The following is an 18,759-nucleotide window of genomic DNA, read 5'->3' on the forward strand; positions in this document are numbered from 1 at the left end:
GTGCCTGAGATTGTTGGTTTGTGTCTGTTTGTGGGTGGGTGTGGTGTGTGGTTGTGGGTGGGTGTTTGTTTTGTTTTGGTTTTGGTTTTGTTTGTGGTTTTTTGTTTTTTGTTTTTTGGTTTTTTTTTGTTGGTTGGGCTTGATGATCTCAAAGGTCCCTTCCAACCAAGAAGATTCTGTGATTCTGTGAAATAGTGTTGAAGTAGAAAAATTTCAACAAAATGTAAGAAGGCAAAAATAATTTGACCTTTCTAAGCTTAAGCAGCCTCACACTTGACATATTAACTCCAAAGCGTATATGATATTTACACCGCTGCTAAGCCTTGGGAAGTCATGGTCACAGTCAGTGACTGTAACACCTGTAACACCTGGTAGCTTCCCAACCTCCCAGGATTTAAGGAAAATTCATGTGTTTTCTGGGAGTGTTCTGTCAAAGATGCAGATTGTGTGGCTAATATCAGTGTGTGCTGATTATTTTTTTTTGGCTCCTTTAAAGAGAATTATTTCTTAGTAGTTTGAAAGTAAAATTCATCATAAGTCTGGTGAGTTCAGAGCAAGTACTCTGGGTCACCAGTTTAATACTGAAATATTCTGAGTGCCATGAGAGCACTCAGAACTTCAGAAGATAAGTACTTCATTATGCTGCAGATGAGGGAATAATTTGACCTTATTGCTTTAGCATTCTGTAAATCTTTGATTTAAATGAGTATGAAATCTTAAAATAGGAGGTAAAGGGTCAGGGGTTAAACTCATGATGTAATTGAAGTTGTGGTCTTAAGGTTTGCCCTCTAATTTTAAATGTTTCTGTAAGTTAAGGCTGAAATGATTTAATACACGTTTCTATATTTGGGTGCATTTTGATGGTATGAATTTGAAAACATGTGCATTAGCCTTGTAGCTGAGTTACCTTAAGATGAAAGGTTTTGATACACTTTGAGAAAAACAGGCAGCTTTTGAGGTAATGGACCCCTTTTACAATTCAGTCATTCTAATGGCATGTTGTTTGAAGTTGTGTCTCTGTTAATTTTTCAGAGAAGATTGTGGTTAATGACATGTTAAGATAGCCTTCAGTTCTGGCAGGGCTTGAAGCAAATACTGGGTTAGTACTGTCAGAAGGTACAAAGATAACGACATGCTAAGTGACTGAGGAATACTCTGAGCAGTCAGTGAGTTTGAAGTTACAGCTTTGTATCCTTGAGTTTTCTGCCCTTCCAGCTCTCTCCTCTACTGCCTGGTGCCCTGACCCGGGAGCCAAGGGGGAATTTCACTAGTTGTGGCAGATACTGTCAGAACACAACACATCCCTCCCGGTAAAGCTTTTTCAAACCTATGATAGCCCAAAAGCTCACTTCTACTTATGCAAAGTTTTAGCCTCTACTGACATTCTCATCTCTTTCTAACCTCAAAAGCATTGACCACAGTTGCAATGTAGAGAACAGGAAAAGTGTGTGCGTGCACATGTGTTCTTTCTTTTTTTTCTATATAATATGTAGATAAAAGAGAAGATAAATCTAAGACTATAATAATCACTGAGGTTTGGGGTTGGAAATGGGTCTCCACTGACATCATAGACAGGTGAGAAAACGGGTATGGATTTAAAGCCCCAGTCCACACTGGACAGGAATAATGAAGTGATCTGGGCACATGGGCATCCCCAGGAGAGCTCTGCACAGTGTTCAACCTGGAGGTGACAGATCACCAGAGGTACCCTGGAGGCTTTCAGAACTGGGAAAGACCTGACAGAGCAGTGTGGACATAGCCAGAGCGTCCTCTGAGGAAATATATGCACAGGTTGTGTTTCTTGTCCTAACCACACCTGAGACTGGGCACAGTGCACAGACCTTCTGCTTGTTCTTGCACCCCAGCCATATGTACCTTCAGTATATTCTCAATTGGGTTCCTTACCTCATGAGTCATTTTAAACCCATATGTCTCTGTATGCCTGCACACACTCCATGAAAGCATTACTTTTTGTTTGTACCTCAGAATAAAGAAGAGGAAAGCAGAAGAGAACTTGCTTAGGATCTGCTCAGCTCACAACCCCTGGTTGCAAGCATCTCCTATACGCCTGTGGGGAGGACTATGAGAACGGCTGCTCCCTCTGTGTGGGGTCGTGAGGGTGGGTGGGCTAGTTCAGGCATCCCACAGCCCTGCTCTAAAACAGACTTCGTGCCAGCCTTACCCAGTGCCAAGCCAAGTGTGCATGTTTGAGTGCGTGGGAAGGGAGAAAAGGGGCTGTTGACTCCACATACCTTCTCAGAATCGGGCACAGCTTCTCGAGGTCAGACATATGCTATGGCCAGGCAGGGGTTGTTTCCCTAGGGACATGTGATTACAATCCCAAACGCCGGATCTCCAGTCTTGACTTTCCACCCCATTTTGCATGAATAAGTGGCCACCTCCCAAAGTAATTCTCTCATTCAGCTAATTAGTGCTTCAGGCCCCTGTTTTACAGCCCACACACAGAGCAGCTCTTATACATGGACATAGTCCCATTGAAAAAACATGAGTTGTTTTACACACAGAACAGCTAAAAAATGTACAAAATGCACAGTGTCTTCATTAGAAAGAAGGAATAAAAAATCCATGATCTATGGATTTTATCTATGGATTTAGATCCACAGACTACTGTTCCTTTTCAGCTTAATGTCATTCTAGTTTTCTTTTCCACTGATTCTGTGCATTTAATTTTTTACTCCACTTCTTTTCCTCCCAAGGCTCTAAACATAGCTCATTCCAACTCATTCTTACACTGTTCTCACATGCTTTACCTGTTTTCTATTAACTTCTCTTCTTAGCTATTTTTGTTTTTTCCACCTGGCAGTGAGGGCATTCTGCTGTCATAAGACTTCTATCAAACATCTTTTCCTCCCTCCGGTGGCCATCTATTTCTCTAGCCTTCAGATAACTTTTAGTCAAATGTTTTCCCTTTGTCTTCCTCCTAAAGGACCATCACTCAAAACACCTTGCTGATGTGGATTGAGTTTGTACTTGGTTATTGAGCTATGGACAAAAGGCAGTCCATAAGTGATGCTGCCAACACCATTTTTTTTGATTGACATTGGTTAATTGCACTTATATGGCTTCATCGTACTAGTCTAATGGGCTGTCTTAATCTGGGAAAGACTTTAGAGTCTGGTGTTGTAAAATAAAGAAACAAGCTTAAAATTGAAGACCTTACAGTCTTCTGATAAAATAAACACATCAGAAGACTGAAAATACAGAAGTGTACACCAGAAGAGGCTTTACAAATTCCCTTCTAGTGATTTCCTCTCTTGGGGCCCTGTGCTACCAACTCTCCCATTTTCCTATAGAGCATGCTTGTTTGCGCATGAGTGTAGAACTAAGCCTTAAGACATTAAGCTACTTTGCAGCAGGTATCTTTGTTACTCTACACAGTCATATTTCCTACCTTCTCTTTAAGAAAACATTTTTTTTTTCTCATTTACTTGCCCGTTTTATCTTATAACTCTAACTTCTCTGTGTCCTGCCACTGCTTCCTTCAGAGAATCACAATTATTCCATGACTCTGTCTTCCCTTTAAAACTGAGATTAACCAGGGAGAGATGAAAAAGCATTTCCATCTTGTTCACAGCTGGCACTTCAAGGGACCCGATGGGAGTGTTTGTGTCTGACTCTTCCTTGTTTATCTAAACATTTGCTCTAACGGATCGTTGCCCATGGACTGTTTATGTACAAACAGGTTTTATGAAAAATCAGACCCTGTTTATAGCAATTTATTAAGTGGAAAGAGGCTATCTTAGCTAACTGACTTGTTATGTTTAAAGTGGTTCCTTCAACTCTGGCCAGAAGCAAAGATCCATCAGTAAGTGTACTACCTGGTAAACTATTCATAGCTTAATTTTGTATAGCTCCTGTTCAATGAAGAGGCCTGTAAGGGTTTTTGCCTTTTTTTTCACAGGTGCCACCAGTGCTTCTGGACAAGCAGTTTTCAGAATTTACACCGGATATCACTCCTATTATTCTGGCTGCCCACACCAACAATTATGAAATCATAAAGCTCCTTGTACAGAAAGGGGTCTCCGTGCCCAGGCCACACGAGGTCCGCTGTAACTGCGTCGAATGTGTCTCAAGTTCAGACGTGGACAGCCTCCGCCACTCTCGATCCAGACTCAATATCTACAAGGCTCTGGCGAGCCCATCCTTGATTGCTTTGTCCAGTGAGGATCCCTTCCTTACCGCTTTCCAGCTGAGCTGGGAGCTGCAAGAGCTGAGTAAAGTCGAAAATGAATTTAAGTCGGAGTATGAGGAACTGTCACGGCAATGCAAGCAATTTGCTAAAGATCTCCTGGATCAGACACGGAGTTCCAGGGAATTGGAAATTATTCTTAATTACAGAGATGATAATAGCTTGATAGAAGAACAAAGTGGTAATGATCTTGCAAGATTGAAACTGGCAATTAAGTACCGTCAAAAAGAGGTGAGTGTGCTGGAGAATATTTAAGCATATTTAGTAGTAGATAATAGCCTGAAATACATCCTTTTAACTGAGACAAATTGCTGCTTATCTTTTTTGTTCTACAGGGTCTCTTCTTTTTTTTTTATATGTTTTTAATTAGATGAATTTGAGTAGCTGTTATAGTTTGATCGTATGAGAATTTAAAATATTCTGTTATAGCACAGATCCAAAGAAACTTTTTTTTCTTTTGCACCTGAATAGACATAGTTGTGCTCTGAAGAGCTCATCAATAATAGGATGAGAAATATACACAGCATATTTCACAGACAGAAAAAGGAGGCTATGTGTTTAAACACCTATAAAATACTACAGGTACCTCTACAGAGAGTTTTCTTCAAAAAATAGCTGTTACAAATACATACTGAAACATAAGATTAATAGCAATGCATGACTCCCCAGAACTTTGACGTTGGGATTCTTTTTTGTAAAGAATCCAAAATGGAGATACCTGGGTATTGCTTTCCATGACAGTTAAAAATTCATGAGTTTGCTTCACTCATATAGATACTCAGTTGGAATCAGAGGATGTCTGCATTTCTTTTAAAAATACTCAAGTTCTTATGTGCATGCAAAAGCAAAAGAATCAAGACAGAAAAATGAGTTAGGAAGACAGTTCCCCTGATATTTCCAAAACTTCACTTGATCCTTGCTCATCATCATGTCAGAATGTGTTTTATTCATCTCATTTGGAACCTGTACATCCAAAATTAGCTGAACTGTAGAATTGTATAGGCAAGACAAATGCCGTTAATAATTAAATGTTACTTGCTCATATAAAATATGGCAAAAAACTTGAGAAACTTCTGTGTTATATTGAACTAATCTGTCTATCACTGCTAAATCTCTGTTCTGCAAAATATAATAGCAAATGCATTAATATATTAAGTATGTTAGAACGGTTTGCAGGAACAGTAACCAAGCACATAATGATTCTCTTGTTCATTTGAAATACAATTTAGTAACACTAAGAAGTTATCATGAAGGTAGAGACCTACTGAAGTACTGCTGGAAAAATATCTCAATTAGAAAACTTCATAAGTCTTCTATTAAGCATTCTTTTCTTCAGAATATGTATTGCATAATTTTATATTTGATAGTATAATGTTTTAGGCAACGTATTTGCTGCCTTTGTAAATTATTTTCAGACGGTACTATTCCAGACTTTTCTTAACAACTACTATTTCTATTTCTTGAAATGCCAATCATCTCTCCTACAGTCATTTAAGAAATTCTAGCTTGGACTTCTGTTTTCCCAAGAATTCATGCATTGAGATAAAATTCTGATATCTCATATTTTTGGGGTTTTTTTAACCTAAATCCAAAGATTTATTTTTTTAAAATTTGAGATAAAGACAGTGAGAGACCTGTTGGGTGAATTTTTTTTTATAGTTGCATCTGATTCCTGTGTCTAGTTAAACTGTAGTAACATGGCTGATTACACTTCATTGATTCTTCCTAATAGCAAACATTGAAGCAATACTGGTTTAGTGCAACAATTCCAAATCAGTGGATCTTTTATATTTTACATAAATTTTTAATTTCTATAAATATTTCTCACTATCCCTGCCATTTCAGTCTCCCTGAAGTAAAATCAAGTTTTATTAGATTCTTTTGCTGTGTTCCTAAATGTATTCCTTACTAGATGCTGGAGCAAATAGTAGCCACTGTAACTGATCAGTCGTTTTATTTCTGATTTTTACAACAGTCTTCTGGTAGGTACGGGTACAAGGTCAAGAAATTTACCTCAGGCATAACAAATGTCTGGATTCTGGCTGTCCTGGTGTATATGGATCACGATGAGAATAGATCAGACAGGTCTTTCTATTTCTTGTGTTGAGGGTGCTGCAAGAGGCAGTGAATGCAGCAGCCTCCAGGGTCTGGGGACTCTTTTGGCCCAGGCAATGGAGCCCACCCAGAAGCAAGTGGAGACTCCAGGCACACGCAGACTGACCAGCCCTGCTTACACAAGACTGGCCCCTTGATTGCCTTGTCCTCTCCATTTTGCCATGCTTGTTCCTGTCTGATCCTTCCCCACCCTTTACCCTTTCCCTAAACGTCCCGTAATAAATTTTACATAATCTCACAAGACCCCTCTGATACCCTGTAATAAATTTGAATTTCCCACAAGTCCCACCCCCCTCAAACATCCCATAATACTCATGATAATGATGTTTTTCCCTCCTTATGATCAGTTACAAAGTTGAGGTTGACCCTCCTCAGGTAGTCACACCCAGTCCTTTAATGGCCCATTTGTCAGAGGCTAAGGTCTGGGTCTTCATGACTGTCTGGTTTATACTCTGGTTCCTGTGTTGAATTTATCATTTTTCTTGTTGTTTTCCATTTCCGTTATACTAATTAACCCTTAACCAGATAATTAAATGAACAAATAAGCCAATGAACCAGATGCTGTTGTATTTCATATACCCTTACACTGCAGTTATCCAAGGTAAGCTTGATGGCAGGCCGCAGAGGCAACTAAGAAAAAAACACCCAACCCAACGCCCCAAACAAAACAGCAAAACAGATAAGAATGCATTGTCTTCCTTTCTTATCTTACCACCCATCCCTAATATCTCAGCCTTTATTTATGCTATTACCAAAGGACATTGTCATGCTATATTGGCGCTGAGGTCAGAACTCCATGAGTAAGCAGTCAGGTCTGGTTGGTGAGAATACCCAGTCTAAGTCCAGAAATTGCAGCTAAAAGTATCAAAATAATGAAGAATGAGGACAAAGAAAATAGTAACACGTGTACTTTTACATTGTTTTTATAACTAATTGGTCAGGAGTTAAAGATTACTTTTTTTCTTTCAAGTTGAAAATAACACCAAAAATTATTAGCAGTAATTCCTCTTGGCATTAATAAGCAAGTGAATGTGAAACACATTAGAACTGAACTTCGTAAAGGACTGGAGTAAGCTTTGGGTAATATGACTTGGTTTAATCTCAAAGACACAAGATTGGGTAGGAACAGCAGGCTGAGGGTACTTGTAGGAGAAGCACGCAAGTGAAGAATTTTCATTGTATAAAGGAAGGAAAATTGACAAATGTAAGAAAAGGTAATTATCAAGCTGGGAGTTGTTGAGGGGCTTCAAAATGGCATAGTGCTTGATCAAATGTAGATCTAGAAATCCTTGTAATGAACAGAGAAAGGCTCTTTAAAGTGAAGTGATTAAGCAGTGGTTGGTGTAGTGGTCTGCAAGCCCCTGATACCACCTCTGTATTATCATCTATGGAAATGAAGAAAGTACATTCATTCTCAGAGCTGTCTGCATTGTTCATTGTCACTGGATTGCCCCTGAAGTGGACCTTCTCCACAAAATCAAAAAGGTTTCGCCAGTTGGATTTGAGATTCTCCCCAGTGAAAGGTGCTTATCCTCTGCATTTCCATTCCTTTCACACTTGTGATCCTCATTCATGTACTGTCAAAAAGCATCCCAGTGGTATCAATGCTCAGTCCATGGAGTCATGCCAGAGGGAAGCTACTACTTATTAGCAAGGAAGAAATTTTCCTGGTAAAACCATCTATCTTCTTTTGTTAATAACTAAGTAACACAACTAATTAACACAACTAATTGACATAACTAATTGACATAACTTTTAACATAACTAACATAACTAACATTAACATTAACATAACTAATTGGCATAACTGTTAACACAACTAATTGACACAACTGGTAGGAGAGCCTACCAGGAGAGGTGCCTCAGTGGACCTACTTTTCACAAACAAAGAAGGGCTAGTGGGAGATGTGGAGGTTGGAGGCCGTCTTGGTCTTAGCGATCATGAAATGGTCAAATTTTCAATTCTTAGTGAGGTAAGGAAGGGGGTTAGCAAAACCTCCACCTTGAACTTCCGGAGGGCGGACTTTAGCCTGTTCAGAACCCTGGTTGGGAGGGTCCCTTGGGAGATAATCCTGCGGGGCAAAGGGGTCCAGGAAGGCTGGACGCTCTTCAAGAAGGAAATCCTAAAGGCCCAGGAGCAGGCTGTCCCCATGAGGCGCAAAATTAAAGGGTGGGGAAAATGGCCGGCCTGGTTGAACAAAGAGCTTTTGATGGGACTTAGGGAAAAAAGGAAGGTTTACCACCGTTGGAAGAAGGGACAAGCAACTCAGGAGTAGTACAGAGATCTTGTTAGGTTATACAGAGAAAAAATTAGGAAGGCAAAAGCCCAGCTGGAACTCAACCTGGCCATTAATATAAGGGACAACAAAAATAGTTTTTATAAATGCATCAACAAAAAGAGAGTCAGGGAGAATCTCCATCCCTTACTGGATGCAGGGGGAAACATTGCAACCAAGGACAAGGAGAAGGCTGAGATACTTAATGCCTTCTTTGCATCTGTCTTCAATAGTCGGACCAGCTACTCCCACGGTGTACGGCCTCCTGGGCTGGAAGATAAGGATGGAAAGCAGAACAACCCCCCCATAATCCAGGAGGAAGTAGTTAATGATTTGCTTATGCACCTGGACACGCATAAGTCCATGGGGCCAGATGGGATTCACCCAAGGGTACTCAGGGAGCTGGCGGGAGAGCTCACCAAGCCTCTCTACATTATCTATCAACAATCCTGGTCAACAGGAGAGGTACCAGATGACTGGAGGGTGGCCAATGTGACGCCCATCTACAAGAAGGGCCGGAAGGAGGATCCGGGAAACTATAGGCCTGTCAGTCTGACCTCAGTACCGGGAAAGATCATGGAGAGGATCATCTTGAGTGAGCTCTCACGGCAAGTGCAGGGCAGCCGAGGGATCAGGGCCAGCCAGCATGGCTTTATGAAAGGGAGGTCCTGCTTAACCAACTTGATCTCTTTCTATGACCATATGACCTGCCTTCTGGATGTGGGGAAGGCTGTGGACGTTGTCTACCTGGACTTTGGTAAGGCCTTTGACACCGTCCCCCACAGCGTTCTCCTGGAGAAGCTGGCGAATCATGGCATAGACAAGTGTACTCTTCACTGGGTAAAAAACTGGCTGGATGGCCATGCCCGGAGAGTTGTGATTAATGGGGTGAAATCCGGTTGGCGGCCAGTCACCAGTGGTGTCCCTCAGGGCTCAGTTTTGGGGCCAGTCTTGTTTAATATCTTTATTGATGATCTGGATAAGGGGATTGAGTGCACCCTCAGTAAGTTTGCAGATGACAGCAAGCTAGGTGGGAGTGTTGATCTGCTTGAGGGTCGGCAGGCTCTACAGAGGGACCTGGACAAGTTGGATTAATGGGCCAAGGCCAATGGGATGAGGTTTAATAAGGCCAAGTGCCGGGTCCTGCATTTCAGTCACAACAACCCCAGGCAACGCTACAGGCTTGGGGAAGAGTGGCTGGAAAGCTGCCCAGCAGAAAAGGACCTGGGGGTGTTGGTGGACAGCCAGCTTAACACGAGCCAGCAGTGTGCCCAGGTGGCCAAGAAGGCCAACGGTATCCTGGCCTCTATCAGGAATAGCATGGCCAGCAGGAGTAGAGAAGTGTTCATGCCTCTGTACCTGGCACTGGTGAGGCCTCACCTCGAGTACTGTGTTCTGTTCTGGGCCCCTCACTACAGGAAGGACATTGAGCTGCTGGAGCGTGTCCAGAGGAGAGCCACCAAGCTGGTGAGGGGTCTAGAGAACAAGTCCTATGAGGAGAGGCTGAGGGAATTGGGCATGTTTAGTCTGGAGAAGAGGAGGCTGAGGGGAGACCTCATTGCCCTCTACAGCTACCTGAAAGGAGGTTGTAGAGAGGTGGGTGTTGGCCTCTTCTCCCAAGGGAATAATGACAGGACCAGAGGAGATGGTCTGAAGTTGTGGCAGGGGAGGTTTAGATTAGGTATTAGGAAGAATTACTTTACTGAGAGAGTGGTCAGGCACTGGAACGGCCTGCCCAGGGAGGTGGTGGAGTTGCCATCCCTGGAGGTATTTAAGAAACGTGTAGACATGGCACTTCAGGGCATGCTCTAGTGCCCAAGATTGTTGGTTTGTGTCTGTTTGTGGGTGGGTGTGGTGTGTGGTTGTGGGTGGGTGTTTGTTTTGGTTTGGTTTTGGTGTTGTGGTTTTTTTGTTTGTTTGTTTTTTGGTTTTGTTTTTGTTTTTTGTTTTGTTTTTGGGGTTTTTTTGTTGGTTGTACTCGATGATTTCAAAGGTCCCTTCCAACCAGGAAAATTCTATGATTCTGTAATGAGTTTGAAAGAGATTTATAGTTTAAAGTTTACACTGCAGAATAATGTCTGGCAAGGCTGTGGATAATATATGTTTTGAGTTAGGTGGCAGAACCAGAGGGTAGCTGCCAGCATGTATGTTTTGTGTGCTTACCCACAATTTTTTTTTAGCATAGCACGTAGGACAGAAGCACACTCAAGGTATCTTTTTTTTCCCTGTTCATTTTGAAGCATTGATGCTGTTTGATTATAAGCAAAGGCACGTTGCTGATGCTTATGGTGCCTGTTTCTGACACCTACGGTTGCCTGGGCTACAACTGGCAGCAGACAAGAGATATTCCCTGAAGTCACACAACCAGCCTGCATTGGGCACAAACACTTTGTTGTCTAATCATCTACTGCATAATATGATCTCAACTAGGGGAGAGTTTGGTTTTATGAAGGCTGTCACTTACAATTTCACTTTGCTAGATTCTAGGCACGCAATGAGAAATAGTTTCCCATTTTCCTGAACCAAATAATAATGTTATCCAATTCAACTGTAGTTTCATTCATGTATGTGGAAGGGAAACCCCTGAGTCTGCATATGATGCACAAGCAGAAGTAATTCTACCTGTAATAATTACAATATTTCATTCTGAGTTTAAGTAATTTGCAAAACCCTGGTGTAACAACACAATTAAATATCAGGGGATCATAGCAGTCTATAATAATTAGTAGACAGTCATCTTTGTCACTAATTGCAAAATGCATGTTCTATGTCATATATATTGAGAGTTTTTAATAGCTGTCACAGCAAAACGCCAGTGTCTCTCCACTCTTCAGTTAGCTTTGTTTTAGCTTTGGTTCTGTTTAGGTCTCATACATATATTTGCACATATGTAAAAGAGTGCTTACTAAAATACTTACTAATTTTCCCATATATGTGAAATAAAGAAGAGGGAGGGGGGACATAAATAGACTGGATTGATATCCTCTGTTTTCACAGTAAGTTTAATTAGTGCAATTTAAATACTTATTAGATGTATATCTAATACATCTAGTTTATATCTCTGTCTCGTCTTGCCCAGTACACTCTGGCCCATGTGACTTAAGCTATAGCTATATAAGCTCAAACGTAGTGCCATTGTGAGGTTATAATTATTGTCAGTATTGTCTCATTTTGCTTTATTATTAGGCATTCTGATATCAATACAGAGGAAATACGGATTTTTTGATATATAGCTATTAACCTTTTCTCTTTCACTTTTCAAATGAATAAAGACTAGTTGGTTTTAGTTTGTGGTTTTTTTCTTTTTTTTTTCTCCATTCTTAGTTTACTCTGATCATCTATCACTTCCTCTGTAAGTACAAGATCATTAGAAAATTTGGAATACTTGATATTAGCAGGATGTAAAGTAGGTTAAATTCTGCACATTTCAGTTTGACGCTCTTAAAACATTTTAATAAGCTTTTTTTGCCTTTATCTTTAAAAGCTAAAGTAAATACATAGTTCTAGAATCCATGCATGGTTATGTATCGTGTTGAGATACAGATAAAGAAACAAGAACTAAGTTTGCTAAAGGATACATTCAGGAAGGACATTTTCCAGGTTCCTGAATTAAATTTCTTACAAGAAGTTTGATTTAAAACATAGAACCATTTCTATAGAGCTGACTAATCCATATTTGCTAAAAATTCAGCTGCTTAACTACTAAAACTCTCCCTGTTGCTTCTAGCTGGCCTTCCAACAGTTCCTACTTCCCAGGGGCAGACCCTGGGTTTCTGCATTGTGAGCACCTGCAGATCCTCAATTGGCAAAGAGGCAGATAAAGCGTGAAAGAGGGAGTGGATTTTAAAAATTTAATGCAGTTAAAGACATTTAGATTTAACAAGAATACAGGCTTTATTAATAAGAATTTTTGGGGAAATATTTCAGGGAAATCAGCTTCAGACTAGCTTGCTCACTTATTTGCAGGCAGACAAGAAGTGAGACAGGACTCCCCATTGCAGGAGACATACATCATGGATCAACTGATTTTAACATAGACCTGTATATTCCCATAAAACATACACCAAAGATTACTCATATGAGCAATATCACTAAATTATTAATTAGCTAATTGAATCTTAAATCCAATAATATGATATTCACATTTCATACATTAATTCTTGTTTTCTTGGAAAGTGGTGCTGCAGGATAAAAGAAGTTGTTTCTTACTTGTAATAAAAACCACCTGTTTGCTCCTGCTCAGAAGAGGACTTTTAAAAATACAATCACTAGTTCTTCACTAGTTTTCTATGCAAAATACAGCCTCAGTAAAATGGAAATGTTTCACAATAATGTCACAAATTCAGTGAAATTTTCAATGAAAACATGCCAAATCATTTCAAATCTGTCATTTCACGTCGATGTCTAAACACTTCATTTCAATAAAGCATTTTGTTTGACTGCAGTTTTTTTTTTACTTCACTTGGACTTTAACATTTTTTACAATGCAATGTTTATACCTAATATCATCCATATAATAGTATTATACAAATCAGTATAAATATGATAGAAAGCAAAAATTTTTCCTTATCAAAACTGAGTATCTTAACAATGCCTAGAGAAAATAATTTTAGAGCACTGAAATGAAAAGTTGCCACGTTCTTCATAATGTGTTTTAATCTTTAAACTGCCATTCTGTTGGGAATGTTGGCTTTTTATTCAGATATGGAATACAAAGCATGTCTGGAAGTGCTGGAAATTTCCTGAGAGCTCCTCTGGCAGCCGTAAAGTTTAAGAATCTAAGTCAAGCTTTGTGACTATCTCAGAGAGAAGAATTTTCCTTTGGAACCAGAGATTGATTTTGAGTAATTTTAGTAGCCATTATAATGAATTTCTTATTAAAATTCTTTCAGGTGAAAAAGCCTGAATTATTTGCTTTGCAATCAGGAATGATTTTGGAAACACAACATCTAAGAATTATCCTGTATTTAAAAAAATGTACCTGAAAGATAAGAGGCAAGGGAAACCCCTCACATTACCATTTGCCCCTGCACAACAAGTATGGGGCACTGAAGGTTGAGGATGAGGAGGGTGAGAAGGCAGAAGAAACACCCTCTGGGGGGTTGCCTATAGCAAATCAGTCCCCCCCTCGCATCAGAACTAGTACCCTAAAAAAAAAGAGGAGGGTAATTGTTATTGGTGATTCCCTTCTGAAGGGAACAGAGGGCCCCATATGTCGGCTGGATCCCTCCCACAGGGAAGTCTGCTGCCTCCCTGGGGCCCGGGTCAGAGATGTTATCAGAAGGTTGCCTAGTCTGGTGCACCCCCATGATTACTATCCCTTAGTAGTTATACAAGTGGGAAGCAATGAGGTTGACAAGAGAAGTTCAAAAGCAATCAAAAAGGACTTCAAGGCCCTTGGGAAACTGGTTGAGGGAACAGGGGCACAGGTAATTTTTTCATCGATACCCTTAGTTGCAGATTGGAATAGGAAGTCAGGCATGATTAACAAGTGGCTCAGAGGCTGGTGCCATCAACAAAATTTTGGGTTTTTTGATCTTGGGGAACTTTATATGGCACCTGGTCTGCTAACTTCAGATGGAGTACATCTGTCTCAGAGGGGTAGAATGATCCTGGCACATGAGTTGGCAGGGCTTGTCGAAAGGGCTTTAAACTAGGCTTGAAGTGGGAGGAGGTTAAACACAGGTACACTAGAGATGAGCCTAAGGGTAGCCTTCGGCCTGCCATTTCACTTGAGACGGATAACAACGATAATATCAGAAGGGTCTGTGGCAAGTGGCAGGATGACACATCAGGGTTGGAAGGATGGGGTGAGAGCAAGGCCCTCCAACCTCCGTACAGTAGCGAAGTCATAAGGAGAAGTAATAGGTTGGCAACTACAGAAGGGACTAAACATAGTCAGGTGGGAAGTAGGGCTCGTCCCCCCCAAAGAGTGGCAAGACAATCAGCCCAGCTGAAGTGCATCTACACAAATGCACGCAGCATGGGCAACAAACAGGAGGACCTCAAGGCCATTATACAGCAGGAAAACTATGATATAGTTGCCATCACAGAAATATGGTGGGATGAATCCTATGACTGGAGTGCGGCCATCGATGGATACAAGCTGTTCAGAAGAGACAGGAGAGGAAGAAAGGGTGGAGATGTTGCCCTCTATGTAAAGAAGTGGCTAGAGTGTGAAGAGTTGTTACTAAAGAATAGCCATGAACAGGTCGAAAGCTTATGGGGAGGAATTAGGGATAAGGACAACAAAGGGAGCCTCGTGGTAGGAGTCTACTACAGGCCTCCTGACCAGGCAGAGCCTATCAATGATGCCTTCTTACTCCAGCTTGAGGAGGCATCACGATCACAGGCTCTCATCCTGCTGGGGGATTTCAACCACCCTGACATCTGTTGGATAAGCAACACGGCTGGTTGCAGGCACTCCAGGAAGCTCCTAGAGTGCCTAGATGACAACTTCTTGAGACAAGAAATTAACAGCTCTACCTGAGGAGATGCATTGTTGGACCTGTTGGTCACAAATGCAAGTGAAATTATCAGGGATGTCAAAGTTGAAGGCAGTCTGGGCTGCAGTGATCATGCCCTAGTGCAGTTCACTGTCCTAAGAAATTTGAAGCCCACAAGAAGCACAGTTAGGACTCTGAATTTTAAGAAAGCAGACTTCCAACTCTTCAAGGAGTTAGTAAATAGGACCCCATGGGAAACGGCCCTCAAGGACAAGGGAGCGGAACAAAGCTGGCAGATCTTTAAGGATGCTCTCCATAGAGCACAAAAGATCTCAATCCCAACATGTAGGAAATTGGGCAAGGAGGGCAAGAGACCACCATGGTTGAGCCGTGACTTGCTGGTCAAACTAAAGGGCAAGATGGAGCTACACAGAAAATGGAAAAAGGGACAGGCGTCCTGGGAAGAGTATAGGGATGTTGCCCGTCTATGTAGGGATGAGGTCAGGAAGGCCAAGGCACAGCTAGAACTGAATTTGGCAAGGGATGTGAAAAAAAACCAAGAAAGGTTTCTACAGGTACATTAACCAGAAAAGGAGGGTCAAAGAAGATGGACGTGATCTATCTGGACTTCAGTAAGGCCTTTGACATGGTCCCTCACAACCTCCTGCTTGCCAAATTGGAGGGATACGTATTTGATGGGTGGACGGTTCAGTGGATAAGGAATTGGCTGGATGGTTGCACCCAGAGGGTGGTACTCAATGGCTTGAAGTCCAGATGGAGAGCAGTGACAAGTGGTGTCCCTCAAGGGTCCATGCTGGGACCAGTACTGTTTAACATTTTTATCAAAGACATAGACAGAGGGATTGAGAGCACCATCAGCAAGTTTGCAGATGACACCAAGCTGTGTGGTGTTGTCGATACACCAGAGGGACGGGATGTCATTCAGCGGGACCTGGACAGGCTGGAGAGGTGGGCCCAGATGAACCTCATGAGGTTCAACAAAAGCAAGTGCAGGGTTCTGCACCAGGGCCAAAACAATCCTCAGTATAAATACAGACTGGGAGATGAGGTATTAGAAAGCAGCCCTGAGGAAAGGGACTTGGGGTTGCTGATGGACGAGAAGCTGGACGTGAGCAGGAAATGTGCACTTGCAGCCCAGAAGGCCAATCACATCCTGGGCTGCATCAAAAGAAGTGTTGCCAGCAGATCCAGAGAGGTGCTTCTGCCACTTTGCTCTGGTGAGACCTCACCTGGAGTACTGTGTGCAGGTCTGGAGCCCTCAATATAGAAAGGACATGGACCTGATGGAGCGGGTCCAGAGGAGGGCCACTAAAATGATCAGGGGGTTGGAGCACCTCTGCTACGAGGACAGGCTGAGGGAGCTGGGGTTGTTCAGCCTGGAGAAGAGGAGGCTCCGGGGAGACCTCATAGCGGCCTTCCAGTACCTGAGGGGGGCCTACAGGAAGGCTGGGGAGGGTCTGTTTACAAAGGCCTGCAGTGACAGGACGAGGGGCAATGGTTTTAAGTTGGAGAAGGGGAGATTTAGGTTGGATATTAGGAAAAAGTTCTTTACTATGAGGGTGGTGGAACAGGTTGCCCAGGGAGGTGGTTGAGGCCCCTTCCCTTGAGATATTCAAGGTGAAGCTCGACGAGGCCCTGGGCAACCTCGTCTAGTTGGAGGTGTCCCTGCTGACTGTGGGGAGGTCAGACTAGATGACCTTTGGAGGTCCCTTCCAGCCTGGACCAATCTATGAATCTGTGAATAATCAGAAACACAGCAACCATGTGTTAGCAAGTCACTGTGTATGTTAATATTTGTCAAAAGACGGGAAAGGTGCAGTCAGAAGTCTCCATGTAAAAAATAACAAAACTCCTCAAAAAAGGGATTCTGATAATATTTGGACATTTTTAACACCAAAGGAAGATGTGTTTAGTCTATGTATCCCATAACTGAGAGGAATGATGTATGCACGTTTGGGTCCATGTCTCCAAAAGACCCATTTCCGCAGACTGTCAGCCACAGTATTCAAAAAGTTTGATAAACATTTTTCCAGGCAAGAGCCAGGTACTGTAAAACAGGTCATATGTTTGCTTTGTAAATCATGTAAAAGTCTCTGTGTTTATAGATAAAGACTCCACAGATTGTTAAATAGCATAAATTATGTAAGTAGTTTATCTGCTACACATACTTAGAGTCTTACTGGAATTGGTTATCTATTACCTCAGAACTGAATGAAGTGTAGGTGTCCCTGTGGAGGCTGTACTTATTGCTGCTGGAAAAAAATATTCTTTAATCACAGGGTGGGAGCACATCTGCTTAATACAGCATTTAATTGTGCCTACATTTTAAATGTGTGGTGAAGGAATCTTCCTAAAGTATGTGAGCAAATTCCTTATACAGTCAAGAGACAGAGGTATGCACAGAGGGAGATTCTGTCTGCTCAAGATAAGACATGTAAGTTAACTCCAGAGACATCTCTCTCTGCTCCCTTGGCTGCGTAAGGAAACAGGGCACTTCAATTAGAAGAAATACTTCACTAGGCATTGAAAATATAGCTGCAAGTTAGACAACTCATCGCATCAACTGCAGTTTCTACCCTGTGGTAACAGAGTTGTCGGGTTCTGAAGGCTCAGAGCCCACATAAGGGGAAATGAATCTCAGCACTAACTTTTTAATGATGTCTCAGAAGGCATCGATAACCTTTGAATGCTATATGCCACACACAAGTTGCAACCCTCTCATCACAGTTCTACTTAAACTATTCATGAACTGACACTAATATCTTTTTATTTTGAACACTTGCTAGAAGTAATTAACTCAAAGAGGAAGAGACTTGCTGTTAATGAAGTACAGTGGAAATTTCTCATTGCAGTTCCTTTTCTGCATCTTCATTAAAATGAAATGTTGCTGGGATGTCTGCCTCAGGCAAGAACAACCAGTAGTGCATATCCCTAACTAGCAGTGCACAACCCTTCTATTGGGATGCGACTGGCAGCGACACAAGTTGGCATTTGGTTTGAAGGAGTCACTACTAATGCACCTACAAGCTTCCCTACAAAGCCTACAAAATGGCGTAGATTTAGCACCATAAGCTATTTTTTTTCTACTTACAATAACAAAACATTTGCTTAACAAAAAAAATTTTAGAGAAGGAAAATCTTTAACAAGGGGAATATATAAGGTAGTGCAAATAATTTAATTTTGAATGTAAACTTATAACTATAGGAAGTTTACAGCCCTCATTCCTCCCTCCATACACTTGCTGGGGAGCTGACTGTTCTTCCTCCCACCCTTGCAGGAGTATCTAATCCACAGCTCAGGTTAATTAGTTTCGCTTGATGATGAGCCCCAGACTGAGCTGTGGTGGGATTTGCATCTGCTGGCTGCCTCCATCCCATCCATGATGGGCCTCCATCAGTCTCTTCTGACTGTTGCCACTCCCTCCCTTGTGCAGCCCCTCCTTCGTGCTCCCCACACCTTCCGCCATAGCTACACCAGCAGCTATGCTTCACTCCACTCCTCACTGCAAGTGAGCCCAAGAGCTTCAAATAATTTGTATTATTTCAGCTTTAGTAACTGCCCTGGTAGCACTAAGAGATCATGTATTCATCTAACTTGTAGAGGAGTATTTAACTCCTTCCTGTTTTTCCTGTTTCTAAGCTCCCAGGACACTCTTTAAGCAACTCCTCCTCTCTCACATATCTTGTAAGA

At 41.7% G+C, this 18,759-nt stretch overlaps 1 protein-coding gene across 1 annotated transcript in view; it reads left to right on the forward strand.

The window, feature by feature from the left end:
- The window catches only part of TRPC4 (transient receptor potential cation channel subfamily C member 4), a 106,863-nt gene that overhangs the window by 20,933 nt on the left and 67,171 nt on the right, over positions 1-18,759 (forward strand). Inside the window, exon 2 of the mRNA XM_074159997.1 lies at positions 3,923-4,441. Within this exon, the coding sequence (XP_074016098.1) occupies positions 3,923-4,441 (519 nt within the window). The remainder of the gene's footprint in view (positions 1-3,922; positions 4,442-18,759) is intronic.

This window comes from Numenius arquata, chromosome 1 (assembly GCF_964106895.1).
Source record: "Numenius arquata chromosome 1, bNumArq3.hap1.1, whole genome shotgun sequence".
Classification (NCBI taxonomy): domain Eukaryota; kingdom Metazoa; phylum Chordata; class Aves; order Charadriiformes; family Scolopacidae; genus Numenius; species Numenius arquata.